The sequence below is a fragment of the Somniosus microcephalus genome, chromosome 24, assembly GCF_052327205.1.
Source record: "Somniosus microcephalus isolate GS21.2 chromosome 24, FLI_Smic_1.0, whole genome shotgun sequence".
Classification (NCBI taxonomy): domain Eukaryota; kingdom Metazoa; phylum Chordata; class Chondrichthyes; order Squaliformes; family Somniosidae; genus Somniosus; species Somniosus microcephalus.
The window spans coordinates 39,601,266-39,626,592 of NC_141010.1; the positions used below are offsets into that span (position 1 = coordinate 39,601,266).

Genomic DNA, 25,327 nt, shown 5'->3' on the forward strand with positions numbered 1-25,327 from the left:
TGATTTTTCCTACAGTGTATCAACACCACTACATTAAAATATACTGAGTGAAAACATTGCGACAAAGCTATTTGCGCCCTGTAGAGTTATGACTGAAGAATTATATATGTATCTGGGTCTATGCACAAAGCCTTACATCTGCTGTCTTGTATAAAGTCTACACGCGTACCTAGGCAGCAGGTGGGCGGCACATTTCAGGCCCCAAGTGTGCATCTCTCTTTCCTTGTGGAAAGATTTAAAGCACAACGCAGAACAATCTGGAACACTACCCATGGGTGTACACTCTAGGGCCTCTGGCACACTGACCTTGCATATTGCCTTCTGCTTTGCCACACTGTACCCACTTTCCTCCCTGGTACCTCCAGTGATGCTGATCTGCCAGGACAACATCCACATAAATATTATAATGAGCAGAAGGATCCAGCCCCGTGATGTTAAAACTCAGGAAAGGAAACATCCGCCTGGAAAAAGAGGGGGAGAAAAAGGTCAATACTTTGCATGTTTGGAATAGAAAAAAAACTGGTCGACAATATAATGGACTTTCTGCCACCCAGCCTACATTCACGTTGTTGAGGGAATAGTCTCTAATTGTCAGCTTTTGACTTTCATGGTGATTGTCATTTCCAGAGACGGACACAATGGTTAATCAGAAACCCAGTAGCCTGGTGTCCTGGCTAATATATATCCCTCAGCCAATATCGCTAAAATTACCTGGTCTGTTATCTCATTGCTGTTTGTACGACCTTGCTGTGCGCAAATTGGCTGCCGCGTTTCCAACAGAACAAGAGTGACACCACTTTTATTTTTTTATGTAAAGCGCTTTGGGATGTCCTGAGGTCATAAAGGCAAGTCATTTCTTTCAAGAGGGGAACGATGAAGAACCAAAAAGGCATCAAATTGGAAAGAATGTCAAAGGTTTGTTTCTACACCACAGCCAATTGTTTATTCAGTCGTGGAATTTAAATAAAAATAAAGCACATAAGAAACCATAATTTACACAAAAGCCACCAGGAAAATGGACAGCTGTCTTTGGATGAAAATTGACATTTTGTCCAGTGACCAGCAAAGGATAACTGGGGGGCGTATCACGTGTCTGTGCTGTGCCTGAATTCAGCGATATTGATGAATTAGAACCTTCTGCTTAGATCCGGATTCTCCTTGGAACAAGCGACATGTGTTGGATTTATTTTTAGGATTATATTAGATACTTAAGTATGAACCAAACTATTTAAAATGAGTTAAAAACAAATAAAATCAAGAGTTTGTAACCGGAATAATAGGGTGAGGGAACAGACTAAGGTTCATTAGTTACAAATGATTTTTTTGACTTGCTCACTCTGGTGAGTGCAGGAAAGGGGAGTGGATCACATGGGCGAAAGGTTCTCAGTAAAAACCACTCGAGCGGAGAAAGAAAACACAACAGCCGAGTTCCATTATTGGTTTCCAACTAAAGTGTTGATTCAAAATAAAACAAGTTCTGCTGTGAGTAGGGGGAAGGGCTATGAGCCTCATGTCATAGTTGGGTAGCATTTACCTAGGGGACCTGAGCTAAAATGGATTCCAAAATGATTCAGCAAAACAGTTTCCTCTTCCTCACAAGGATGCTAACTGAAGTTTTGAGACAGCACCAGCCCACTAGGCTTGGGTCCCTACACACAAAACCGCCCAGAATTCAGCGTTAAATTGTTAATGCTGAGTGATTCCTGTGGCTCAGTGGGTAGCACTCTCACCTCTGAATCAGAAGGTCGTGGGTTCAAGTCCCACTCCAGAGACTTGAGCACAAAATCTAGCTGACACTCCCAGTGCAGTGCTGAGGGAGCGCTGCACTGTCAGTGGTGCCGTCTTTCAGATGAGATGTTAAATCGAGGCACTGTCTGCTCTCTTTGGTGGATGTAAAAGATCCCTTGGCACTATTGGAAGAAGAACAGGGGAGTTCTCCCAGTGTCCTGGTCAATAATTATCCCTCAACTAACATCGTTTAAAAAACAGATGATCTGGTCATTATCACATTGTTGTGGCAGCTTGCTGTGAGCAAATTGGCCACCACATTTCCTACATTAAAACAGTGACTACACTTCAAAAGTATTTAATTGGCTGTAAAGCATTGTAGGATATCCTGAGGTTGTGAAAGGTGCTATATAAATGCAAGTCTTTCTTTCTTTGGCCACATGGCTGGCAGCTGGAGTAAATGGAAGCTTTACCCTGCTACTGGTATCTCACATTGGAAGGTCCTTTTCCCCTTTATCCACGATAAAGAAAAATCCTAGAGTTGAATATGTTGGCTAGCGAACACGGGGATAAAGACATTTTTACATCCAGGCTTTGTCAACAGTGAGGCATTTCCACTTTGCTGGGTCCTGTCAGCTTTTAGTTTTGAAGTAATTTGTGGGGGAGCATTGCACAGAGTTTCAAACACATGTATTAGGCAATGTACTATCTGAGGAAATTAAGCCCCAATGTGTCACTCACTGCTTATAAAACAACACAGCAGTTGGAAAACACAGTTCGCAGACTGAATTTGTTTTAGCTTAAGAATTGTCTACACTTCTAAGTCAACATTTTGCACATCAGACCACAATGATGCAGAAGGATAGTGAAAATTAGAGAAAAAACATTCATTATTCTCTTCAGGCATGCAATATGACGTCTCTATGCACAAGCACACGGAAGCATTACAAAAAAGAAGTTCACTGGAAAAAGACTGCACGATTTTCAGATTTGAAATACAGAAAAGTCAAAACACCTTACGTCCTTTGCTGTATATGTTGTAGAATTACTGGTTAACTGCTACTAGGATCGTTTGTTTCTATTGTATATTATAGTGGCTGCTGGAACATCTGATTTTAGCTGTTTTTCATCTTGTGGTGTTGAAAAACCACTGCAGTTCTGAATAGATTAAATGGCAATTTAATGATGGGTAGATAATTCAGATGTTGGGATAGGGTTGACTAACCAGCAGTCATTAATTCCATCTAAATATTTAAACAGTCAGTGTAAGTTGGAGTAAAAACTAAATGCTTAACACGACAGGCAAAAGAAAAATGCTAGTGTTCATTCTATCCCAGGCATCTCTCACTATCCAGCTCACACCCAATCTCGCACTGGTTTCCGTACATCTTACATTCCATAATATGCAATGACTCTACACCCCTCATTCCATCCCCCAATTATACCATCCCTATCTGAGAGCAGTGATTCATATCAAAAATAGCACATTTAACAATATTCCCAGGTACCATGCAAGAAAGACAGACGCCAATCCACCCAGCCGCAGCAGCTCATGAAATTATAGCAACACAATCAAAGAAAAAGATCAGTGGCCATCGCCATTGTTGCAACAGGCCATCCAAATATCACCCGAACTAGGCCCTGGGTAGTCCATGCTTACATCTACCAGTCTGTACTATGTACTTCCTGTATTATGTACACTTAATGCTATGTACTGAGGGAGTGCTGCACTGTTGGAGGTGCATCTTTCAGATGAGATGTTAAACCGAGGCCCCATCTGCTCTCTCAGGTGGACATAAAAGATCCCCATGGCACTATTTGGAAGAAGAGCAGGGGAGTTCTCCCTGATGTCCAGCCCTATATTTGTCCCTCAACCAACATCAGAAAAACAGATTATCTAGTCATTATCTCACTGCTGTGTTTGGGACCTTGCTGTGCACAAATCACCTGCCACGTTTCCCTACATTACAACAGTGACCACGCTTCAGAAAGCACTTCATTGGCTGTAAAGTGCTTTGTGTTGTCCTGAGCTCGTGAAAGGCGCTATAGAAATGCAAGTTCTTTCTTTAACAAGTGTGCGAACTTATGCCTGACTATATTTTGTTCCTGAACAACAGTTGCAATTTAAAAAGAAGAAAATACATACAAAAGAAGGATTCCATTACTACAACACATCTAAATAAAATATCGGATGTATATTTTGAACTCAGTCAATATTATTGCACTAAATCTGTGTTGGGAACATCTCTCTTCTCTTTCTGTGAACATTTCTTCCCTGGCAGACAATATTTAAAACTGTTCATTCTGAGCCATCTACTAATGTCTACAACGGATGGTCATACAGGTTATACGCTGAAACAAGGCATATTGTACCAACTAAAAGAACTCAGCTCTGCATCTCCTTGACATGAAGCCTGCTTCACCATTCACTATGACAGCAACAATACAACAACAACATAACGCCTTTAATGTAGTAAAACATTCCCAAGGTGCGTCACAGGAGTGTTATCAGACAATTAATTACGCCAAGCCAAAGAGGGCAACGTTAGGAGGGCTGGCCAAACACTTGTTCAAAGATGTAGGTTTTAATGAGAGTCTTAAAGAAGGAGAGGGAGGCGGAGGTTTAGAGAGGGAATTCCGAGCCTAGCCAGCTGAAGGCGCAGCCGCCAATGGTGGAGTGAAGGAAGGGGAGATGTACAAGGGGGCAGAATTGGAGGAACGCAGTGTTCTCGGAGGGTTGTCGGGCTGGTGGAGGTTACAGAGATAGGGAGGGGCATGGCCATGGAGGGATTTAAACACAAGGATGAGAATTTTACCATACACGTATGTACTAACTGACATGGGGGGCCACATGGGGGAGGGGAGTTTGCATATATTTAAATGGAAATCAGACTGCGAAAGTTAAATGTTAGGAGTCTCTGCATTGTCCAGGTCGCAGGTTGCTTAACCTTTGTAATGTACACATGGACCATGAAACTGCTGAACGTGTAAATTCTATATTTAATAACAGACTCCCTGAAACTAATGTCAGTGAGTTAAACTCGGTTTGCTGCTAATTGCTGATTAAAACATAGGAACCAGAGAAAGCAAGCTCAATGATTATGTGCAGCTCTGTGAATCTAAGTATCAAAGACTCTACAATCCAAAACATTTAGTTCTTCTGGTAAATTTACTTCCTAGCGAGTAATGGAGGCACATAGACCAGGAAGTGCTGAGGTATCTGATCTCAGCCGTGGCAGTGCTGCATTTAGCTTCACTGCCGCGGGAGGAGAAAAATCTGCTATGATTCCTGCTCCTGATCACAATCTAACTAGACTTCTACAGAGCAGTGTGTGTGTGTGTGTGTGTGTGTATGTGGATGTCAGGATTACAAGAACAACATGCATTTATATAGCGCCTATATCAGAATGTCAGAAACGGCCCAAGGTGCTTCACAAAACCATAACCAGGCAAAAATTGACACAGAGGCAAAGAAAAGAAAGAGATTCACATTTCTAAAGCGACTTTCACGACCTCAGGATGTCTCAAAGCGCTTTACAGCCAATGAAGTACTTTTTGGAGTGTAGTCATTGCTGTAATGTAGGAAACGCAGCAGCCAATTTGCACACAGCAAGCTCCCACAAACAGCAATGTGATAATGACCAGATAATGTTTTTTTTTAGTGATGTTGATTGAGGAATAAATATTGGCCGGGACACTGGGGATAACTCCCCTGTTTTTCAAAATAATGCCATGGGATCTTTTACATCCACCTGAGAGAGCAGACGGGGCCTCGGTTTAACATCTCTTCCAAAAAATGACACCTCCGGCAGTGTAGCTCTCACTCTGTACTGCACTGGAGTGTCAGCCTAGATTTTTGTGTTCAACTCTCTGGAGTGGGACTTGAACCCACAATCAAAGAAGGAAATATTAGGAGATGTGAATGAAAGCTTGGCCAAAGAAGTGTTAAGGATTACACTTCAATAACCTGCTAACACTCAGTCTCGGTTTAAATATGACGAATGGCCATTTGATGATGTATTCAAGGGAAGCTGGAACCCATGGAGCTGTACTCGGGCTTGATAAGGCCGCAGGTTACACACAGACCCACAAGCCTAGCACCTGCCGTACATATTTTACTTCCCAAATTAAATTTTTGTAACTTCAACTAATTAAAAATCCAGCATCGTTTAAAAAGTTTCAACTCTCGGATTTCAAGACAGATCTGCAATGAAACAGAAAACCTTTCCAGGTTGATTTGATTTTGGATTCCAGATTGATGTTCTATATTTGGTTTCCTTGCAACTATTTTTTCTAAATGATTCATGATTCTTTTAAGAGACTTTTTTCTGGGTCAATCTTCACTGTGCAGTGAAATCTCCTATAAGTAACTCCAGTTAGGAACATAGGAATTGCTAGATGAAAAAAGATCACAACCCATCTAGTTTATCTTCTACCACCCTGGTAGCCACATGATATGACGATAATGGAGTTCTTGGCTAATCATAGCAATCAATCTCTATCAATTAGGCTACAACAGACCCAAATATGAGGCAAGGAAATCCTCAGTAGGTCTAAAGTCATACCAAAGTGCAGTCGTACCAATGATTTATAATGTGTCAGGATTACCGCACTACTTTGGCTCAATGTTGACCTATTGAAAGATCCAAGAAGGGTAGTAGGGATAAACCAGGGAATTACAGGCCAGTGAGCCTAACATCAGTGGTAGGGAAATTATTGGAAAAAATTCTGAGGGACAGAATTAGTCTCCACTTGGAGAGGCAAGGATTAATTAGGGATAGCCAGCATGGCTTTGTCAAGGGAAGATCATGTCTGACCAATTTGATTGAATTTTTTGAGGGGGTGACTAGGTGTGTGGATGAGGGTAGTGCAGTGGATGTGGTTTACATGGATTTCAGTAAGGCTTTTGATAAAGTCCCGCATAGGAGACTGGTCAGGAAGGTAAGAGCCCATGGGATCCAGGGTGCCTTGGCACATTGGATCCAAAACTGGCTTAGGGGCAGAAGGCAGAGGGTGATGGTGGAAGGTTGTTTTTGTGACTGGAAGCCTGTGTCCAGTGGGGTACCGCAGGGATCGGTGCTGGGTCCCTTGCTATTTGTGGTCTACACGAATGATTTGGATGTGAATGTAAAAGGTATGATCAGTAAGTTCGCAGATGACACGAAAATTGGTGGGGTGGTAAATAGCGAGGAGGGAAGCCTCAGGCTACAGGACGATATAGATGGGTTGGTCAGATGGGCGGAACAGTGGCAAATGGAATTTAACCCTGAAAAGTGTGAGGTGATGCATTTTGGACGGGCTAACAAGGCAAGGGAATACACAATGAATGGTAAGACCCTAGGGAAGACAGAGGATCAGAGGGACCTTGGTGTGCATGTACATAGATCCCTGAAGGCAGCAGAACAGGTGGATAAGGTGGTTAAAAAGGCATATGGGATACTTGCCTTCATTAGCCGAGGCATAGAATATAAGAGCAGGGATTATGATGGAGCTGTACAAAACGCTGGTAAGGCCACAGCTGGAGTACTGTGTGCAGTTCTGGTCGCCACACTATAGGAAGGATGTGATTGCTTTGGAGAGGGTGCAGAGGAGATTTACCAGGATGTTACCTGGGCTGGAGCGCTTCAGCTATGAAGAAAGACTGGACAGGCTGGGGTTGTTTTCCTTGGAGCAGAGAAGGCTGAGGGGGGACCTGATTGAGGTGTACAAAATTATGAGGGGCATAGATAGGGTAGATAGAAAGGAACTTTTCCCCTTAGTAGATGGGTCAATAACAAGGTGGCATAGATTCAAAGTAAGGGGCAGGAGGTTTAGAGGGGATTTGAGGAAAAACTTTTTCACCCAGAGGGTGGTTGGAATCTGGAATTCACTGCCTGAAAGGGTGGTAGAGGCAGGAACCCTCACAACATTCAAGAAGCATTTGGATGAGCACTTGAAATGCCATAGCATACAAGGCTACGGACCAAATGCTGGAAAATGGGATTAGATTAGACAGGGCTTGATGTCCGGCACGGACGCGATGGGCCGAAGGGCCTCTTTCTGTGCTGTATAACTCTATGACTCTATCCCAACATCTGATTTGCTTTACTCACTGCCACCGAGCGCTATTGCGATAACTTCAATTTATTGTCAATCAGGACCCCCAGATCTCTTTCACTTTCCATGCACATTATTTTCTTTCCATTTAATTAATAGTCCCTTCCTGGATTTTTGTTGTCCCCGTGTGAAGCACTTTGCATTTCTCTACACTGAATTTCATCTGCCACCCGTCTGCACAACGCTCAAGTATATTCAAATCCTCCTGCCGCTTATAAGAACATAAGAAATAGGAGCAGGAGTAGGCCATACGGCCCCTCGGGCCTGCTCCGCCATTCAATAGGATCATGGCTGATCTGAATCTAGACTCACGTCCACTTCCCTGCCTTCTCCTCGTAACCCCTAATTCCCTTATCTGCTAGGAAAATGTCTATCTCCATTTTAAATTTATTTAATGTTGCAGCTTCCGCAGCTCTCTGGGGTAGCAAATTCCACAGTGAAGAAGTTTCTCCTCATCTCAGTTTTGAAAGGGCAGCCCCTTATTCTAAGATTATGCCCCCTAGTTCTAGTCTCACCCATCAGTGGAAACATCCTCCCCGCATCCACCCGATCAAGCCCCCTCACAATCTTATATGTTTCGATAAGATCGCCTCTCATTCTTCTGAACTCCAATGAGTAGAGTCCCAACCTACTCAACCTTTCCTCATACGTCAACCCCCTCATCTCTGGAATCAACCGAGTGAACCTTCTCTGAACCGCCTCGAGAGCAAGTATATCTTTTCTTAAATATGGAAACCAAAACTGCACGCAGTTCAATTTTGAGTCTACCACCTTTATTAGATTTGTTTCATCTGCAAATCTAGCCCTTATGCTTGTGACTTTTAGCTCCAGATCATTTATGAAGATTTTAAGCAAAATCCCAAAACATACGTTCTTGTGGAACCGCCCCCCCACACCACCCCACCACAGAAACGTCAGCTATTAACCATAATACAACTGGTCAACTATTCCAGTACCAAATCAGAATCTGAACCATCTCCTTGTATTCGCTTTGCATATAAAGTAAATCTGAAAGTAACGTCGCATTGATGAGGGGATGGATTCATTGGCACGGATTCTATTACTACAAGAGTGGCACTCAGGTTTATTGGGATTACAAGGTTGTTACGGGAATGCCTGTAAATTGTAATAGCGTGGATGAAATTCTTGTTCAACAATCAGCTGGTCAGGCAGCATCTGTGGAGAAGGAACAGCAACTTGTATTTATATAGCACTTTTAATGTAGTAAAACGTCCCAAGGTGCTTCACCGGAGTGTTATAACACAAAAATTTGACACCGAGCCAGATAAGGAGATATCAGGGCAGGTGGCCAAAAGCTTGGTCAAAGGGGTATGTTTTAAGGAGCATCTTAAAGAAGAAGAGAGAGGTAGCGCAGGGGAGAGGTTTAGGGAGGAAATTCCAGAGCTTAGGGCCTAGGCAGCTGAAAGCACGAACGATGAAAATCGGGGATGCGCAAAAGGCCAGAATTGGAGGAACGCTGAGTTCTCGGAGGGTTGTAGGGCTGGAGGAGGTTACAGGGCTAGAGAAGGGCGAGGCCATGGAGGAATTTGAAAACAAGGATGAGAATTTTAAGAAAACATAGTGTTAACGTTTCAGGTCGCTGACCTTTCGTCAGAACCCAAAGATTTTGTTAGTTGTGTCTGGAGAGAGAAATTTGTGTTACAGAAATTACTGTTTGTGATATTAGCATCTGACCATTTGTGTGACATTCCTTTATCTGCTATTTTAACAATGACGTTAACCAGACACAGTGAATTAACAAGTGTACAGGCGCACTGTTAGACAGTAATAGTTTAAGTGAAGTTTTTCCTATAGCCTATTGGTATCAACATGCTAACTCAGCCTAGTGCATGAATTATGAAAACCTTTGCAAGATGAATTAATGCTTTGTAACCCTTCCGTTTTTTAATTTATTTTTGCAGAATATACAGATTGTTGATTAGTCTCTTATCTGCATTGAGAACATTCTCTGATGTGGTAACTTTGCCGATAACTGCAGTTTTGAAGAGCGTTGTGTGTAAATACAGGTGTAAAGGGATAAGTGTTGAGGTTGGATGACCTGAATAACATGATCGCTACTGTAGTTTCTTCCTTCTCTTCCCCCCGCCCCACCAATTTTCCACCTTCTGCCCTGACGATGCTAACTCGTGCCAGGGACTTGATCCAAAATGTACTGGCATCTCTCCAGTACCTGAATCTGGAGAGGGGCCATTCTTCATGTGTGAACCCAGAAATGAAATGCCACCAAACTATTTGATGGTGGTTGCAACCCAAACAAATCCAGTGCCCACCCAACATTATTGCCTTTATTAGCCGAGGGATAGAATACAAGAGCAGGGGGGTTATGCTTGAACTGTATAAAACACTAGTTAGGCCGCAGCTAGAGTACTGCATGCAGTTCTGGTCACCACATTATAGGAAGGATGTGATTGTACTAGATGGGGTGTAGAGGAGATTTACGAGGGTGTTGCCTGGGCTGGGGAATTTTAGCTACGAGGAAAGATTGGATAGGCTGGGGTTGTTTTCTTTGGAACAGAGGAGGCTGAGGGGAGACTTAATTGAGGTGTATAAAATTATGAGGGGCCTAGATAGCGTGGATAGGAAGCACCTATTTCCCTTGGCAGAGGGGTCGATAACCAGGGGAGCATAGATTTAAAGTAATTGGTCAGAAGTTTAGAGGGGATTTGAGGAGAATTTTTCACCCAGAGGGTGGTGGGGGTCTGGAACTCACTGCCTGAAAGGGTGGTAGAGGCAGAAACCCTCATTGCGTTTAAAAAGTACTTGGATATGCACTTGAAGTGCTGTAACCTACAAGGCTGGAAGTGGGATTAGGCTGGATAGTTCTTTTTCGGCCGGCACGGACAAGATGGGCCAAATGGCCTCCTTCTCTGCAGTAAATTTCTATGATTCTATGATTCATTTTCACAACATGTGGGGGGAGGAGGCGCGGTCACTGGAGATTAATCAGCAGTGGAAACCCTGGCAGAATTTTCCCCTCCTTAAGCCTGGGATTCTGAGGTCAATTGTAACACCCCAGTTGATGTCTGCCTGAGATCAGTCAAATCAATCCAGACCAGGGATTGAACTTGGGCTGGATGGGGCATTTACTGCTCAGGTTATTGGGGAAGCTGTACAACATTACTTTTTTTCAGCAGTCACAGGGGAACACTTGTATCTTAATACTGCTCTGTAATTATAAACTACTAGTTGTGCAGAGGGTTATTGCTTATGTGGTCACTGTTGTGAACAGGGAACCTTTCACCCTGCACACCGCAGTTTGAAAGAATAAAGCAATAAAATTGGGATAGCGCTTTTAGCTCTTTGACCAGCCAAGGCGGGGGTTTTCTACTGTCAGTGGTCTGTGTACACTCTCCCCTTCCTCCTCCTTCTGGCGTGGGACTGAACCTCCCGAGATTTGAAGATGGGAGTTAGCCGGAAGGGCACTACAATTGGCCTCAGCACCCTTGAACTGGGCAGGAATCGGCCAGGGTTCCAGTGAGTTCTGCTGGAAAGTGAATGTCAGGTGGGAGTGGGGATTAGGTTCAGCTTCAACTTCCACCATCCCCCCCCCCCCCGCCACCCCTCCCCTACTCCCCCAGTCAGAAAGTCTACCAATAATCACCATCTAGGTTCCCACATGAAGAACCGCCACTTGAACAAAATGCTGGAAGAGCGGACAAGGATCAGCACCTTCTATAGAGAAGTTTGGTGGCAAAACAGCTACTAGCAGAACTATTTAAGACACACGTAGAGTACAACATATTTATCATACAGAGTTAACCTAACCAGTCCTAGGCTTTAGGAACATGCTTGCATTTAGGAATTACAATTCTGGGTAACTATTACCTCCTGGGCATTCTCGAAAGCCCACTGAACTGTGTTAAGGATGACATGCAGTTTTGTATACGGTATAAAATACTAATTTATTTTTTGAGCTGTTTCTTGTACTGATCAGATAAAGAATGACAGCTAATGTCAGCTATACAATAGTAGGTCACTGGGAAACAAAGAATAAACATCAAATTCTATTGTAAAACATCTATAAAACAATTTGCAACCTGACTCAGATTAATTCCAGAACTCAGTGGGATTTAGGAATTCCCTTGCATGACAGGTTAGAGCAATCAAAGTACAGCTCAATCTTTATAAATATATATATAATATCTGATCCAGTCTACACTCTGAACTGCTGTGTAAATTGTGGCTTTTAAGACGCACCCTAATCAAATATTGAAAGATGCAATAGTTGGGACATTGCCATTTGAAATCCTGCCCTCCGAAGTGGGCTTTATTTCATATTTAATGCGGTTTGAGGAAAGGTTGCTTCTAAGAAGCTAGATCTCAACTAGCCGCAGGGCCAACTACGCCGTGGCTCATTGAACAGGTTTATAAACATGTCTCCTGACAGCACTGGGGTAATGCAGAGTTCAGCTACTCCCAGAACAACACCAACACGTGCTACTACAGAGCTGGCAAGAACCTCGCACAGGCCAGGAAGAGGTATGCTCAACATTGAAAAATAAACAACACACCGTACTTCAGTAAAATACAGCAGCACATGATCTCACTCACACACTCTCATTCACAAGCAACACACAAAAGAGAGTCTGGGTAACTAGAGATAAAAGGGGGGGGGGGGGATGACATTCTGGAAATCTGAACTAAGAGCAGAAAATGCTGTAAATCAACAGCAGTCAACGTGCATCTAAAAGGCAGCCTAAACGTTTCAGAATTGAAGGGTCCATCTGTTCAGTTTTCTATGCTATGACTTGCTGTGCATTTCCTGTTCATTTACAATAAGTTCATTTACAATACCTCATTTGAGCATAAAAGCTCCCATTGCATTCATCTGTTCTTTCCAAGAAGAAGAACCCGAGCATAAAGTGTCCTATCAAATTAGGCGTGCATTTATCTCGAGCTTACTGTGCACATTCAGTGTGAACGAACACGCATGGTTATATCAGACACACTAAAGACAGCATGCAGGAGAGTTGCAGATCCAGATATTGCAACACAATCACATATAAAGTGTACGAATATATGAGACAGAAATAATAATTAAAACAGCGTAACACACACAAACACTGCAGAGACTAATAGGTCACGATGATAAACTTGCTGCAGGCCTCCAGTAGTATCTAAACACATGCGAAGACCTCAATGATGATTTGTAAATATTTAGACAAGCTGGCCTGACAGTCGCCCCTCCCTACAAAATATTTCAATATGCTGAGTTAATCAAAAATCCAAAAGGCCGGTTTGCTGAGCTCTGCGTGTACAACTCAGTATGTCACATGTTTGGGCCTTGATATCAAAGGTGGGGTAGGAACTGCTTTTTAATCCTGGAAGTCAAGGATAGGCAGCACTGGTTTAAAGAGTATACATTGGCTGAGAATTAGTAACAGTGGATATAAATAGTCTGCAGGTAAAACAGTTTTAAAAACACCATGTATATTATACCCATACCAGTCTGAATAATGCTGGGAAATCGTAACATGTAATCAAAGAGATTCAGATCCAATTTTTTAAAAAGTAAACTAGGACAAAAACCTGTTGCTTCCTTGTTACTAGGATCATTTCACATATTGGTACCAATATACTGGAGTAAAACTGCACTCAATTCTCAATGCTGCTGTGCAATCTGGTTGCTGCTCTAGATTTGTCATCTCAACCCGTGACAGGCCTGTAATTCACTTTAGTTTGATATAGTGCAAAATATTTCCCTAAACACAACCCGAAGTTTATACAGGGAAAACCTTATACTTTATTTTTCACAGTTCTAGTGGATATGGTACAAAGAATTCGGGCGGCCGCTGTTAAAACTTCACTGAAATACGATCATAAGTTGCAATAGATTACGAGATAACACGTAAATGATGCAGTTTTGCAAAAAAAATGGGCCATTACAGTCCCATCATTCAGTCTGCTAAAAACATGTAAGAAAACCAACTCTCAAGCCATCCCATCATTATCAATTATCATTCAAATGCTTCCACGATGGGTCACATAACTGAGAGCCATCCAGACCCCGTCTCAGGTTCAATTCCTGGTCTGTGCTCAGTTAGATCAACAGTTGCGATGCTACACTTGGCCTCAGTATCTTTAGCCTTGGGATGGGAGAAGCGTAATTGGCCACAGCTCCTGCTTCTGATTACCATCCAGTGACCCCAGCTGGAAACCGCATATGTGTGAATGTTGGCTGAGGACCTGCTGACACTCACTGTCTAGACATCACGCATGAAGATTGGCCACATGAGTAAGGCACTGGTGGGTAGCCAGCTCCAATGGAACCACATCAACAGCGGAGATGGGGAGAAAGAAAAACTATTATAAGTAATTTAAAATAAGGAATAGACCTGTTGGGCCAAATGGCCTGTTTCTGTGCTGTAAATACTATGTAATTCTATGAATGAATAAGAGACTACTGATTTTGATACATCTGGAAAGAATTTGCATTTGCATAGTGCCCTGTGATGCCTCTCAGAAACATCCCAAAGTGTTTCACATACAACGAATTGCTTTTGTTACTGTTTGTGATGTGGGTAAATTGGGCCACCATTTTGTGCACTGCAAGGTTCAACAAGCAGCAATGATATCTGTTTTTAGTGGTGTTGCTCAAGCGAGGCGTGTTGGCCAGGGCACCGGGCAAGCTGCTTGCCCTTGTCCCAGCCATACCATAGGATCTTTTAACACCCACCTGATCCAACACCAGAACGCTGGCTCAAAATCCTGGAACTCCCTCCCTAACGGCACTGTGGGAGTAGCTTCACCACATGGACTGCAGCGGTTCAAGAAGGCGGCTCACCACCACCTTCTCAAGGGCAATTAGGGATGGGCAATAAATGCTGGCGTTGCCAGCGACGGCCACATCCCATGAACGAATTTTTAAAAACAGTACTTGCAGAGGACAGAGATATATTGGGGCATGATATATTTATAAAATGAAAAACTTAACTTGCTTTGTTCTATTAGGAGTCTGCGATACTTTAAACATTGCTATTACACACTGAAGCGACATGAACTCTGCAACGTGTAAGCTATGAAGTGTACAGAACTGCTCCTCCAACCACCCCCCCCCCACCGAATAAATGAGGTTTATTTATAGCGTTATACTGGTAATGGCTAACTATTGGCAGTGCTGTGGCACAACTACTAGTTACAGGGAGAAGATGAACCTCTCCGTGAACATAAAATAGACAGTGGAAATACGTTGAATGGATCAAGTTTTTATTTTCTCGGCAGAACAAGCTGCCAAAGTGACAGAAAGGGGTCGGCAGTCTCCAGATGATTGACATTAGCTGTTCAAGGGTTCAGGCTGCAGTTCGTATTTCGGTTTAAGCGAGTCATAAATACAGGAGCAAGAGAGTATTATTTTCTACCAGCGTTCCCTTGAAGTGGAGTGTGCAATGAAGACGTCTGGTTAAGTCAGCAAGGTCGACTTTAATCGGTCTGTTTTTTTTTATATTGAAGGCTTTACTATAGAGGCGAGATAAAGAAAGAGAAGACACAGGAGAGGTTTGTGTAGGTTTCGTCCTGCAGAGTGTACCATGTACAATACTTACTCAGTTCAGATGGTCTTTAGACCATCTTATGGGCAACTCAGTAGGAATTGGGAACCAATAATTTGGTGCACTAGAGGGGAAATCGAAAAAGCACTTGAACCTCATGAAAGGCAAACACTGCAGATAGAAATCGGTTTAGAAAAAACTGAACCAGGAAGCGTCATTATTTCACTCGATCCCCTGAACAATGTGCTGCAAGTTTGCGAGAAGTCTCTTTCTCAAACAAACTATAGGTTTGAACAACCCGATTAGAACTGAAGTAAGCAGCTGTAGAAAACTGTATATATTCTGCTGCACACTGTTTTAGACTCCGAAAGAAGGGGCAATCATGCGGGGGTGCGTTTCACATAACAGGGCGTTACTCAAAAAGGGGATGTATTTAGAAGAAATTTCAATTGTGAGCAGGGGGAGAGCTATTTTTGCGAGAGAATACTGTGTTTTTTTTTCTTTTAGACGGTTATGAATGAAGTGGGCGAAAGAGAGGAAGGCGATTTCTTTGAAGAGGAGAGGATTAAAATAAACTCCTACACTTTAAAAAAAATGATCTCAGCTTGATGAATCACCTCCTAGTTACTCATTTCACAGCGATCTATTCTGACGAAGCCAGTGCAAGGGGCGAGGGCTTGCTTTTTAGAAACAATTCCATACCAAATATCTCTGTACCTCTCCATTTCAAAAGTGCAATCCGCCCATCGAAAATTCAGCTAGTTTTTCCTGCCTCTTTAGACTCAGTGGGAGGGGCAGTAATCGGCGGTTATTGCAAAGTGCTGCAGAAACATTTACAATACAGTGCTGTTCATGGAGAAGAGCCTCCGTGCTGGGGAGAAGATGCAGAAAAAATCAACTTGCGGTTTGAATATTCATTTCCGTAAAATTGAGATGAAAGCACAGTCAGGTTAGACACACATACACAATGCTAGTATCTGCTGAAACTACTTCAAAATAAAGATAGGACTCTTCAAGAAATTCCAATATAGTGATTTAACATACATGGGCAAGGAGAGAGAAACGCACAAAGAAAGACTTGCATTTCTATAGCGCCTTTCACCTCCAGCGGACGTCCCAAAGCGCTTTACAGCCAATGAAGTACTTTTTGAAGTGTAGTCGCTGTTGTAGTGTAGGAAACACGGCAGGCGATTTGTACTCCCACAAACAGCGATGAGATAATGACCAGATCATCTGTTATTATGATGTTGGTTGAGGGACAAATATAGGGCTGGACATCAGGAAAACTCCCCTGCTCTTCTTCCAAATAGTGCCATGGGGATCTTTTATGTCCACCTGAGAGAGCAGACGGGGCCTCGGTTTAACCTCTCATCTGAAAGATGCACCTCCGACAGTGCAGCACTCCCTCAGTACACAGCATTAAGTATACATAATACAGGAAGTACATAGTACAGACTGGTAGATGTAAGCATGGACTACCCAGGGCCTAGTTCGGGTGATATTTGGATGGCCTGTTGCAACAATGGCGATGGTTACTGATCTTTTTCTTTGATTGTGTTGCTATAATTTCATGAGCTGCTGCGGCTGGGTGGATTGGCGCCTGTCTTTCTTGCATGGTACCTGGGAATATTGTTAAATGTGCTATTTTTGATATGAATCACTGCTCTCAGATAGGGATGGTATAATTGGGGGATGGAATGAGGGGTGTAGAGGCATTGCATATTATGGAATGTAAGATGTACGGAAACCAGTGCAAGATTGGGTGTGAGCTGGATAGTGAGAGATGCCTGGGATAGAATGAACCCTAGCATTTTACTTTTGCCAGTAGTGTTAAGTATTTAATATTTACTCCAATTTACACTGACTGTTTAAATATTTAGATGGAATTAATGACTGCTGGTTAGTCAACCCTATCCCAAGATCTGAATGATCTACCCATCATTAAATTGCCATTTAATCCATTCAGGACTGCAGTGGTTTTTCAACACCACAAGATGAAAAACAACATAAAATCAGATGTTTCAGCAGCCACTATAATATACAATAGAAACAGATGACCCTAGTATAAGTTGACCTCAGTAATTCTCCAACATATATAGTAAAAGACAATTAAGTACTTTTGAAGTGCAGTCACTGTTGTAATGCAGGAAATGCAGCAGCCAATTTGCGCACAGCAAGCTCCCACAAACAGCAATGTGATAATGACCAGATAACCTGTTTTAGTGATGTTGATTGAGGGATAACTATTGGCCAGGACAGTATTTATCACACATGAGGAGGGAACTACACAGGCAGACAGAAAGAAAAAAAACAGGGGGGGAGAACACGGCCAGAAATATGCTCAGAGAATAATCACAAGCAGAAAGAGAGCGTACACAAAGGAAGGAGAAAGGGGGGGGGGGAAGGCAGAGAAAAAAAGCAAATTGAGAGGCAACAAGGGGGATAATGGAAAAAAATGCACAGATATAGGAGGATAAAATCAAATGCAGAGAGAGAGAGATACAAACAAAAACAATGGGGGGCACAGAGATAGAGAAAAAATGCATAGGCAGAGCGAGAGATACAGAGGAACAGAAAACACAGGTAGTGAGAATGAAAAAAAATCACGCAGAAAGGCAAAAATACAGGGAAAACAGGGAGGGAGAGAAAATATGTTGTTGGAGAAAATACTTTAGACAGAACAGAGAAAGGGAGGGGTACAAGCTGTTTAATTTGTTTCACAAAATGTATCTTTTTAAAAATAACTTAGGCAGAAATATTTTTTGAATGGGGAGAATGTCACTTTTCTTCAATCATCTTGCCTTTGCCTAGACTATTTATGTGTTCAAATGGCTATGGATTCCACACAGCAAATATCATCATAATAGACCTAGTCAATTTTACAAAAAATATTTTAAAAATGAAAAGTGACATGATAATACAGCTCCTCATAAAGACAGTATAATCTTAGTCATAACAGCTCATCTACACGTTCCTCCAAACTGAGATTCATTGGGTTGACTTTGAATCTAAAAAGGCAGTGATTAAACTGTAGAAAAGATATTTTAGAATTTAGCCAAACATGAACATCATTACTGAAATGAAAACTGAAAATTTGCGTGTATAGGGTTGAAATTATTGTTTATATTTTATGCACTCTGCACATTATCAAGCGTATCTCCCAAGAAAACTTTGAATAATTGCTTTTTCTATGTGCAAAGAGCCGAGTTGTAATGCATTTTTTTCTGCAAACGATCTCAACTCCTATTTCCTACATTACAGCGGTGACTACACTTCAAAAGCATTTCCTGGGCTGCAAAGCACTTTGGGACGCCCTGAGGTCGTGAAAGGCGTTATATAAATGCACGTTCTTCCTTTCTTGTGTCTGTTGATACCCTGGTGCTAAAGGGCACAGCAATGTTTATTTAAAAAAAGACCCTAGCCTCACCAAAAAAGTACTGTCATAGGATTTCTGTATCAAGTATAGTAATACACCCACGTTAGTTTCTTTTAAAATTGTGCGTAAATTCTCTACTTGTAACAGGACTCAGCTGGTTAAAACAGTGAGTAGTTGAGTGGAGACAGACCAATAATGTCTCAGGTTATATCCTGGTCTGTGCTGAGTTATCTGAAATAAAAACAGAAAATGCTGGAAATACTCAACAGGTCAGGCAGCATCTGTGGAGAGAGAAACAGAGTAAACGTTTCAGGTCGTCAGAACTGGTCATCGTTCTGATCAAGCCAGTTCTGACGAAGGGTCATCAAACCTGACACTTTAACACAGTTTCTCTCTCCAGCCTGGCCTGCTGAGTATTTGCAGCATTTTCTGTTTTTATTTCAGATTTCCAGCATCCGCAGTATTTTGCTTTTGTATTCGAGTCATCTGAACTAACCCAGGCGTGCAGTACAGGAGCTGCAATTGGACTCGTTCCTGGATAGGGAGGAGAATAGACCAGAGCTTCGGATCCCGCTTAACCAACTATATATTGTAGGTATGTCAGGCGAGAAGAGGATTGAATTTGCCGGAGATATCACCTCCTCCTCTTTGTAATCTAATAATCTGTAGACATGCTAGTCAGGCTCATACATGAAGAATGCTCACTTAGTTAAAATGTCTGGAGGTGGCTGCGGAACCCGAGGCCCAGCAAAACCCTCAACAAGAGATGGGGAGGCGGAAAAAAAGTTTTAAAAAAATAATTAGGTATTTATGTGTTTCTGGATAATCGTGAGAGGGAAAGGTGAATTTCGACCTGTCCCTCCCAAAGCTCGCCAGCGCTGGGGTTTTCCTGGTGTCCTGTCTGGGTCAGTTGTAGATTAGTCAACAACTCCATTCTCATTGTATCATTCGACTACCAGGATGGTAGAAAGTGAGCTTGGTCTTTTTCCGTCCAGCAATACCTATGGCGCTATGTACAGTCACATCTTACAAAAAAAAGATGTGGTTCTATAAAGTTTTTTTTTAATCCAGTACTTAATGGGTTAAATGGCTTTGGGTTTGGTGGTACCAACAACTCAAGGTCCACACGGCAGTCGATCTCCAACCTCTGTGTAGACCACATGCACTGCAGACTGGCTGTGGTGCAGGAACATGAGCGCACACACGCGCAGCAGGCTCCGGGTAATAAAGGAGTTGATTAAATTTACAAACCTCAAGACTAGTCAGTCATCAACACAATCTCTGAAATGGCAGCGAGACTGGTGGAAAGAAATTGCTTAGTGCAGCTGAACCGGCTCTTGCACCACTGGGATGTGTGATGTCAGGTTAAACTGTCCCCAGCCATATTCAATATTCTATAAACGCTTTGAATACCGACATTAATTTAGACATGTACTGACTAAATAAAATGTTTTGAAAATTGTGTCTTTAGGAGTCTTTAAAATCATCCTCAAATACAGGAAATTGGGTGTCTCTGAAAACCTGAGTGACAGGTGCGACTTCAGGTCTCCTCCTCCCCCCCCAACACACAGATTCAAACTACAGTTTATCGAGCAGATCATTTCAGAAACCAGAAAGGATTTCACAGCCACCTGCACTCTGGTCTATGGACGGTTTGTTTCAAATACGTTTCAGATTGGGGGAAGGGGGAGTTGCTACAACTTCTGAAATCACCGTTTAACTTTTTTTCAAACTCAGATTTCAACTTCAGAGAGAATTAGAAGGGCGCATCTTAAACCATTCCCATTCCCTCCACCCAACTATTAACGCCTTCAGTCACTGAACGTTTGCCAACCGATTCGATTCCGAGCCACTGTCGACCGATGTTGTGTATCGATTAGGGAAGGCGCCGATTACAATCGCTGTTTATAGTCGAATTTTCCAAAAGCTCCTTAAACTCTCTTAAAGGTAAAAGAGCAAAACTGTTAGCTCCTGGAATCCCCCGCCCTATATTAGATCACCCATTTGAAATGCTCTTTTATTCACCTTCCCAGTCAACCGGTTGCTAATCCTGTTCGGGGAAGTGGAATAAAGTATTCCCGAAATCGTCGAAAGGAGTGTGTTAAAAGCGGCTGGAAGTTGGGTGGCAACTTCTGCCGCTCAGCCCTGTTGTCTCCGGGACGTTCGCCGTGCGGGGCAGCCTAAAATTCGCATTAAACCAGGGGCAGGCAGTCCGACCAGATCATGCTGGGGGCGACGACTGGCTATTTGGAGAAGTGAACGGCCCCGGAGTGAAACTTTTAAGAGTTCTCATCGGTTTAATAAATTTGCAACACAGCGCACTGCAAATGGGGCGACATTTCGCCTTAAAGGAACCCTGATGTCAATCTTTGTGGATCATGAAACAATGTTTTAAAGGAAGGGCGCGCATTTATCGTCACCCCTCTCCCCCCTCCCCCAAAAACCCCCGCCACGGGAACAAACAAGCGAATCGCCTGTGTTCTGACGGGTGGGGGGGGGGGGGGACACAGAAGGCTTGTTTTAGTTTTACAATGTGTTTTTTGCCCCAGATCTTATTATCCACTGCATAATTTATAACCTTTAGTGTAAAAGCGGAAGAGATTTTCAAGTTTGGAAACCGCACGTACTCAATGTAATCCTGAAACCCAGACCTTTGGTTTACAGGCAGCCCCCGTTTAACCTCAGCACCTATCAAACATACAGTGGGTAGAAGACACGGAGGGAGCGCCTGAAATAAGTGCAGGGGCCGAAAGCGGGCAGGCAGATGTCAGCCAGAAGCGCAGCCGAGTGTGTCCTGAAATGCAGCGGATCTGAAAGCGCCGTTACAAGAAAAAGGCATAATATCGTCGAAATGTCTAAATTTGTCGTGTTACCAGTCTGAACGTTCGCGTTTTAGATTCGATCGGTTATTTGACATTTAATTCATCGTTTCCCTCCCCCCCAACATGAAATCCAAGTCGGAATGGGGTGGGAATTAAAGAGATATATGACCCATCAGAGGACTTACCTGCCCTGTTTGGTGATGATCATCTCCGTCTGGTGTTTGTGAAATTTAGACCAGAGCTGATAGTTGCAGAGTAGAATCTGCACTTTGCCGGATACCTGCAACCCCGGCACGCTGTAGAGTGAAGTCCGCTGGAAGGAGTGAGGGTACGGGGCCGGGAAGGAGTCAGTGCCCGTCGAGTAGACCTCGGCTCCCGGGGCCGGGTAGCTCGGCGCCCCGGGGACCTGCGACCTGTTGGCAGGGTAAGGGCAGTTGGGCAAGGCCGGGCTCAAGTACCTGCTGGCGTTGCCCACGGCGATGCCCGTTGCCGACAGCTGCTGGCTCGGGTACGGGAGAGGGACAGAGTCCGGGGTGGTTTGGCATTGGTCTCCGGTTAAAAAGAACCTGTCCTGTATCCCATATCTCAGCTCCTGGTAGTCTTGCATGGATTTATTCCTCTCGGCTTCTTTGCTGAAGTTCTCGCTGGACTGTGGCTGGTTCAACATGCTGATGGGGAAGTTGGAGCCGGAGTTTGGAGTCGATCCTCCCATGGACTGTCCAGAGAGAGAGAAAAAATGTAAACTTTAAAAATAACTTAAAAGTGATTTAACTTTGCTGGAGCTACTACAAAGTGATAATGTCCATCCCGGTGCCAACCTTCTTGTACCAACCTCCCAGGTACCAGCGCCTATTAAAGATTACAGTCTACTGCCTCAGGCTCTTTCACCTCCGATTGGCTCCGATCTATTAGTAGCCAATTTCAGCCTGTGCCTCATTGGTCTAGGGTAATGATTCATTTGCATAGTCAACGCTGATTTGTCCAAACCCCGCCCAGGACAAAAGAAGGGGGCGAGAGGCTGAGGAAAGCTGGGGTGTGTTGAATGGAGAGAGTTGAAAAGAGGGGAAAATGAGTGGTATGAATTCATAGAGGATAATCTTTTATATAAAACATGATCCTTCAATGTCTATAGTGACACGAGAAAAGGAGGAGAGGCTTTGATTACTATGTCTAGTGCCTTTCAAAATGCGATTGGACATGTATTGGAAGAGGACTAATTTACAGGGTTATGAGGGGTAAAAGCTGGGGTGTGGGACAGCTCTTTCAAAGAGCCGGCACAGACACGACGGGCCGAATGGCCTCCTTCTGTGCTGTAAGTGGGAACTTAAAAACTGGGTCTTACTAAGAAAATTCCAAGATAGGCAACCCTTCAAACCAGCACCAGCCCAGACATCTTGTGTGATCAATTTCATTTCAACTCGGCATTCTGTTAAACATGCACCATTTAGTTTAACTCATTTGGTCTAATATTCCCCTGTCACTTTAGTTTCATGTTGTTATTTATGGCAGCTCCTAGATACTGACATATTTAAAACCTATTTGCCAACTGTGTTTTGACGATTATTTTAATTGTCCTAATAACTTTGATCCGAAAGGCAACTTAAGTATCGATGAGATTATCAGTTCAGTATTTCAACTTTCAAAAATATCGTTGAGTTAATTTGGAAAATATATGTGACCCATTCGGGTAGAAATGTTTTAATTACGAAAAATAAATCAGATTCCTATCAGAGGCTGGTTACAATAAATAACATGGAATCTATAACAAATCGAGTCATCGTTTCCAGGAGGGCAGAACGGTGACGAAAATGGCAGTGGGGTTGGGGGAAACAACAGCGACAAAAAACAATGGCTTTAGTTAATCGGATCACACACTCACGTTTTGAGTTTGTCTTCATACAAGTTTACGGCAGTTTTGTGTAGGTGAATTGCTCCACAGCAGCTCACGAACCTCAGCCTGTTCCATTCATGTTTACCTGGCATTAGGGGCAACGCTACATCGATAAGAAGTGATTGTACCCATTTAAAATCAATATATAGTCAAAGGACTCTTGCCATCTTTATAAGGAGTGGAAAGTACATTAATAATTAATGACAAGACATAATGTCAACCCATCCCCAACCGAAAAAAAAGTCTTAACATTTAACAAAATACATTCGAAAGAAGACTAGGGTGAAATGCTAATCATTAGCACTTTTCTTTCCATTTCACATGAGAGTAGGATAGGAAACGGCCCCTCTTGTGTTTCTGTAATAAAGGTGATAGCAAATATGGGAAGCGGAAAATGCAACGACTCAGTAAGAACATTATCATCTCTCCCCACCCCCCCCCCCCCATTCCCCCTTCCCCCTCTGTATTTTGCAGCCAGACCTGAGTTGCAGCCAGTTTCGTGCAGTTGTGTACTGGGACCGAGACAGCTGCCCTCTTACACGTGTTAAATAAACCATTAGCTCCCCTGATTGAGTGTGAAGTGTTCAAGTACTAACCTGAAACTTGCCCCATTGTGCCAACCCTCTCCGACCTGCACTCCACAACAAAGCAAGCGTTTAAACAGCCATTAACTCATCACAGAGAGCCCCTTCCTGAACGTCACAGCAGATCTAACATTGACGATCCTTCGGATCCAGGTTAGCATTTCACTTTAAGTGCCGCCGATAGTGCAATAGTCAGGATTAGGATTGACTAGTCTCACACTGATCCGAGTAAAGCGACAGAAACTTATACACTATATTAATGGTCAGAACCGATAACCTATTTATGAAGTTAATGCAGCACATTCAGGTTTATTTTAAAACAGCAAAAAGACAAGAATGAAATGAGGCATATAACAAAGGAACTGTTAGAATAAATTAAAGAAATATACAGCCTACAGTTTGCATATGATGTAACCCCAAGGCAGAGTAGGACCTAGGAGCATAGATTATTTAGTGTAACTAGAAAGCAGCGTGTTAATTAAATATATATATATATATATTATGTTGTACCTAATGAAAAACCGTCTTCCCCTCTTGATAAGATTTTTGGTATGTAGGAGATCTAATTTGTTGATTATGAATATTTGTGTGGCGCCCAAAAAGACAACTTTTATCAAGAGAAATGATTTTTCAGTACCCCGCTAATAAGACGACTAGTTGCAGCAGGTTGGTAACGTGGATGCAAGATTTAACCAAATACTTTTCATAACTCAAATCAAAGTGTACGACTCCCCAAGTAAAACACCGCCATCTTCAGAATCTGGCAATTTAAGATACAGACTCTTACCTTTTACACAGACACCACACTCATTCATCGACTTGCTGGCTCTGTGATTTAGGAGATTCTTGCCTGCGATCTCCCCCACACACTAGAACGGAATATGGTTTCATTAACTGCCCATTATCTATACAGTCGTTGTCCATTTGGTCAACCCGAACAGTTTAATCTCGATGGTTGATTTAATGTGAACGAACTGCGGTGTTTTCATGCACATGTTGGATGACCAAGACAGTGACATTAAAAAAAAACTCATAAAAAGAAATTTGAAAAAAGAACTGGGACAAGGGGACGAAGTGAGAATATGGGGATAAAAGTAATTTATCCCCATATTAACCAGCGTCATTTCACATCCCACTAAATCCAAATTGTTAGCTGGTGCCGTACAACAGGTAACTGTATGTTCAGACTACTTGCTGCCAGTGGATAGGCTGGCTATTTATTTTAAACCATGGACCTACCTATTCTGCAGCTAAATGTCTCAACACATCTTTGTGTAGAAGGTACAGATTGTTGAGTCTGAATATTTACAGCACCCCTGATA

General features: G+C 42.8%; 1 protein-coding gene across 1 annotated transcript in view; it reads right to left on the reverse strand.

The window, feature by feature from the left end:
* Window positions 1-22,367, reverse strand: part of tbx21 (T-box transcription factor 21) — a 35,155-nt gene extending 12,788 nt beyond the window's left edge. The window contains exons 1-2 of the mRNA XM_085966548.1: window positions 21,716-22,367; window positions 307-461 (exon numbers count right to left, since the gene is read on the reverse strand). Of these exons, the coding sequence (XP_085822674.1) occupies window positions 307-461; window positions 21,716-22,242 (682 nt within the window). The 5' untranslated portion in view covers window positions 22,243-22,367. The remainder of the gene's footprint in view (window positions 1-306; window positions 462-21,715) is intronic.
* Between the last annotated feature and the right edge of the window lie 2,960 nt (window positions 22,368-25,327).